At 31.3% G+C, this 5,535-nt stretch overlaps 1 protein-coding gene across 3 annotated transcripts in view; it reads left to right on the forward strand.

Moving 5' to 3' along the window:
• Positions 1–1,860: 1,860 nt before the first annotated feature.
• The window catches only part of LOC110027288 (39S ribosomal protein L46, mitochondrial), a 29,275-nt gene continuing 25,600 nt past the window's right edge, over positions 1,861–5,535 (forward strand). For all 3 annotated transcript variants that reach the window (XM_020728643.1, XM_020728642.1, XM_020728644.1), the window contains exons 1-3: positions 1,861–2,270; positions 2,351–2,416; positions 4,928–5,002. In XM_020728643.1, coding sequence (XP_020584302.1) covers positions 2,083–2,270; positions 2,351–2,416; positions 4,928–5,002 — 329 coding nt within the window. In that variant the 5' untranslated portion in view covers positions 1,861–2,082. The remainder of the gene's footprint in view (positions 2,271–2,350; positions 2,417–4,927; positions 5,003–5,535) is intronic.

The raw sequence follows: 5,535 nt of genomic DNA on the forward strand, positions 1-5,535 counted from the left end.
TCATTAAAGATATGTATACTAGTGCTGTTACTTGTGTTCAAACTGAAGGAGGATTGACAAAATATTTTCCTATTTCTGTTGGTTTACATCAGGGATCGACTTTAAGCCCATATCTTTTTGCTTTAGTTATGGATGGTCTTACTGGACATCTACAAGAGGATGTACCTTGGTTTATGCTTTTTGCTGATGATATTCTTCTCGTGGATAAAACGAGAGAAAAAGCCCAGGAAAAACTTGAATTATGGAGGTCTACATTGGAGTCTAAAGGCCTTCGTTTAAGTAGAACTAAAACTGAATACATGGAATGTAATTTTAGTAGTAATAGCTCTAGTGACAGAAGTGTGACTTTGGGTGATCTAATTATTAAAAGGTGTGAACGATTTAGATATCTTGGGTCCGTTGTCCAAAGCGATGGTGATATAGATGGGGATGTTAATAGTAGAATTCAAGTTGGTTGGTTGAAGTGAAGGAATGCTTCGGGTTTTTTGTGTGATAGAAAAGTACCGCTAAGACTGAAAGGAAAATTTTATAAGATGGTGGTGAGACCTGCAATGCTCTATGGCGCTGAATGTTGGCCTTTAAAAGAGAAGCATAATAATAAGTTAAGTGTTGCTTAGATGAGAATGATTAGGTGGATGAGTGGCTTTACACTTAGAGACAAAATGCGGAATGAATATATTCGTGATAGGGTTGGTGTAGCTCCTGTGACAGACAAAATTAGAGAAAGTCGTCTTAGATGGTTTGGTCATATTAAACGTCGACCATTAGATGATCCGATTAGGAGAGTAGATGTTTTAGATTCGACTTGTGTTAAGAAAGGCAGAGGTAGACCGAGGAAGACTTGGGCTTATTGTTTTAAAAATGATCTTAATTTACTAGAACTAAATGAAAATATGACACTAAATAGGACGCAATGGAGAAAAAGGATTCATGTAGCCGACCCCACGTAGTGGGATTAAGGCTTTGTTGTTGTTGTTGTTGTTGTTGTTAGTTAAGTTAGTAATAATAAAATTAAAACCATAGATTAATTAAGTTAATAATAATAATAATAAAATTAAGTTTAAAAATAACAAAATTAAGTCAATAATAATAATAATCTTAAGTTATTTAATTAAGTTAATATTAAATTATTAATCATTTAATTATAATAATTATAAATTAAGCTAATAATAATAAATTATTTAAACATATCTTTAACTATATAAATAATTCAACTAAACATTAAAAAACTTAATTAAAATACTAATTAATGAATTTATTAAATATATAATTAAATTAATTGAAATTTTAATTAATGCTTAAAATTTTAATAAATTTATAAAAAATTTGAATCAATTAAAACTTCAATTTATCAAAATCTTGACTTAATATATATTAATTTTTTAAAATGTTTAGTTTATTCTTTTAAATAAATATAAATCATCTAGTTAAACATATTTTTATAATTTTTATTATAAAAAATATATAAATCATAATAACATCATATTTGTTTTTTAAGAATAAAAAATAAAAAAAAATACTTAAAATAAAAAATAAAAAAATAAAAAATAGGAAATGATCAAAAAAAAAAAAAAAACTAAGAAGCTATAACCTATACTAGGTTTCACGAAACTGGAACGGGCTGGACCCACTTTAAGGGTCTGTTTGAGGTAGCTGCAGCTTATTGAATAATCTGCTGATAAGTAGATTAAAAATAATTTACTGATAAGCTAGGCGCGGTGGCTATTACAAAATTTTATTTTTAGAAAAATCAGACTGTTGCGAGAAAGTTACCACTCCATCTAGATAAATACGATTTGAAAATATTATTTTCAGCATTTTAAAAATGAGCTGCAAAAACTCAAGTCTGCACCAAAGAAGTTGCCCCCAAATTGCCCTAAGCAGTCTAAATAACGAGGAGCCCGAAGGAAAAGCCCGGTAGGGTTTAGAGTGAACCCTGTACCTGAACCCCTTCGCCGCCTCCAAAGTGGCCAGCCAGCGGGGCAGCGGCATCCTCGCCGGTTTCTTCTGCTCAGTGGTCCCTTACGCTGCCTTCTACTTGGTCATTTTCATCTCGCTTGCTACCCGCCAATTCGAATACTTATGCTCCAGAACTTCAACAAAATGCGAAGGTCGGCAACTTCCCTATTCCGATCTCTGGGATCTCGAAAGTTTTCTTCGACGGCAGCCTCCGCTTCACATGACCAGATAGTTGCAGCCGTTCTTTTTGAGCGTTTACCTGTCGTCATTCCGAAGATCGACCCCATCGTCTATGCTTTCCAGGAATTCTCGTAAGCAATCTCTCACTCTCCTTTGTTCTAGATGACGTGAACTTTAATTAGTAATACTTTGTTATATTTTTATTATTCAGTCTTCGATGGGGGCAGCAGTATCGGAGGAAGTACCCCGATGAAGTCTTGGGGAAGGGGGAAGCAAGGTAAACTTAAATAATTATGGGATTTTTGTTGCATTTGATGTGTCAGATGAGCATTTATATAGTCATTTTACCCTTTTGTTTTTAAACGAAGTTGATTGATAAACTCTGCTTTTAAGTATTAGCCATTCCAGGACGTAGTAGTCTTGGTTGGGATAACATTATGAGTGAATCTGTTGTTAAACCTTCAGAGAATTTGGATTTTTTTTTTCTTTTCGATCCGTCAACTGATACTCCTTTCTCATCCACGGGTTTCCTTGCTTTTTAATAGTTTTTATATTGGAGCTTCGCAATGTTTCCATTGGACTTAGCCTGGTCATATTTGCTCCTCTATGAATGTTAGGAGGGAGCTAAGGAGATTTTGTATATTTTTCTAAATGGCTAAGTTCTTGTTTTGATCAGTCTATTTGGCGAACCTTTCAATTTACATAATTTTAATCCTGTGTTTATGTCTTGAAAAACCATCAAAGGAAATATTACATAGAAATCAATGAATTTTTAGTACCGAGTAGTTTCTTCGATATATATATTATTTTTAATTGTGATCGCTAAACAATTAGTATAGCTAGCCCTATCATAACTAATTCGGTTTCAAAAGCGTTGTATGCTTTCATGATAATATGAGTTGGCTTGCCGGTGATGTTAGGCATAATTATAGTCATTGGCCTGGCAAAATAGGAGTGCTAAAAAATAAATGGTTTTATAGCTTATAAAGATAATTTAATTATGAGTAATACTTTTTAAGAATATGAAACAATAACTATTCCATCAAATATTTTTAACAACATAAGGATATTCAAGTTTTATTACATCCCAAGTTCAAAATTTTGCTAAATTAATTATTTTATACAAATACAGTCAAATAATTTAGGTTTGGAGCTTGCTTTGCCAATGGCTTATCCAATCTTTAATGTTATTTCTTCCATCTTCATTCTCATCTGGGCTGTGCTCTGTTGCACTGGATTTATCACTCTTTTTCTCTTCCTTTATTTTCTTTGACTTATTCTCATTTTTAATATTTTCTATTCTAGAACTTATGCTATTGTATATTTATTTGATTAACTTATTTCTAAGTGTAAATACTTGTTTCTCAAAATTTTGATTATTTTCACAACATTCACTGCAAAGTTATTTTTAATGATAACTACTCATCTTCAGCATTTTAGTTTTTAGCAACCATTTTGCAAATTAGGGCAGGGCACTCGCTTCAATGCTAGGTTACTTAAGGAAAGATGCTAGTCTAGATACACCCTAGTAATGTTGTTTGTATTGGAGGGGCATGGGGCATTATAGTCTCTCCTTGACTCACTTGAGCACTTAGGAGAGCTCTGCCCACCCTTGACTCTAACCATTGTAATGTTTAGTTGCTCAGTTTGTTAAGTTATATGGTGTTTAAGAGAAGTATTTGGCTTTAAAAAAATTTCTTTCATATAGTTTGAATATATTATTTCATATTGCTGAACATTATTACAATGGTTGAGAAAACATGTTATATCATATCGCTACACAAAATTATAATGGCAGTTATTATGATGGCTGAGATAATCTTAACATTGATATAAATATGGAAGATATGTTTCCTATTGCAAGTAGCATTTTTTATTTATATTAATATTAAGATTTCAGAATTAGGAAGGAAAGTGCTTAAAATAATAGCAAGCATTGAGATTTTCAATATTATGTGAAAAATAGGTTTAATACCGTAGATAGCACTTAACTGGAATTAATAAAAAAATGAGAATTCATAAACCTGACCCCAAAACCGTTCAGTTAGGGCTATTGATAATGATGATATCTTGCGTGCTGCACTTTAAGAATGAATTTTTAATTTTCCTTTCCTCAAAATTTAAGTTGCTATTATGGCCACCATCAGCTTCAGCCGATAGATTTTTTATGTTCAGCCTTACAACTTCTCAGCTTTAGGCTTCTATCAAGTGTTTTTTGTAATGTTATTCTTGTTCATGTAAATTATTTTGTACTTATAGACATAAGGAATGTTTTTTGTTTCCTTGATTTTATTCACATTAATTTTATATATTTATCCTATTAGTGCATCTTTCACTCGTTATTCTATTTTCTGAAGTTTCTAAGCTTGTCTTTTTAAACTTTTTCCTTATTAGGTTCTACTGCTTAACTCTATCCATGAACTTCAAATTCAAGTTCTATTTCAACTATTTGACAGTCGTTTGATATCTTCTGTGAATCCGATAAGAATCATTTGCTAACTACATTAATTATGGCTGCTTACCATGTATTAATCAGAAAGAAAGGAAGGCATACAATAACACGAGCTTGCAGAATAGAGCTAAATTTCATTGATCTTTGTGTTTATATTTTGTTAAAATTAAATCTAAATTTCTTTTCATGTTTCTTTTTTTTAATTTTCTTACTTCTTAAAAATGTAATAAGGAGTTTCAAGCTTCTGTGATGACCAAATTTTTGAATTGGTTTTACTTTAATTTTCTTTGCACATCAGCCATCCAAGACCTGACAATTTACTTCTATGGTAAACAGGGGAAAAGGTGACTACCATATTGATTATGTGCCAGCCCCGCGGATCACTGAAGCTGACAAGATCAATGACCAAAAGTAAGCTCCTAGTTTTGTTTTTGCTCTATATTTCCACAATTCAATGTTAAATATTTGCTAGGTGATGAATTCAGACGTCTTTTGTTTTCACTAAAAAAATGTGTAACTTTAAACTAAAATACTAGTTATTTACCAATTACAATATGAGAATCCATATGGTGTTTATTAGATTTTTTTTGTTACTGTTAACCAGTAGCCCTGCTCCTATCTGAGCAAATGTTCAGTCTTGAATTGAAAGAGTACATTTGTTACCACCTTGGGTGTTTTTCTTATTTTATTAAATACACCTCCTATCATGGTAATAAATTTTAATGAGAAGCTCTCTCTTCCCCGCGGAGGGTCTTTTTTTTTTTTTTATATATATATATATATATATATATATATATATATTTTATTTTTTTTTTCCCTTTTTTTTCTTTTTTTTTCTTTTTATAGGTTAAGACGTATTACAATGATTTATCATAATCAAATTGGATTTATGACGGACATGTCTACTATGGAAGCTATACATTTATTGAGTGGTTTGATGGGGA

The sequence above is a fragment of the Phalaenopsis equestris genome, unplaced genomic scaffold, assembly GCF_001263595.1.
Source record: "Phalaenopsis equestris unplaced genomic scaffold, ASM126359v1 Scaffold000422, whole genome shotgun sequence".
In the NCBI taxonomy this organism is placed as follows: domain Eukaryota; kingdom Viridiplantae; phylum Streptophyta; class Magnoliopsida; order Asparagales; family Orchidaceae; genus Phalaenopsis; species Phalaenopsis equestris.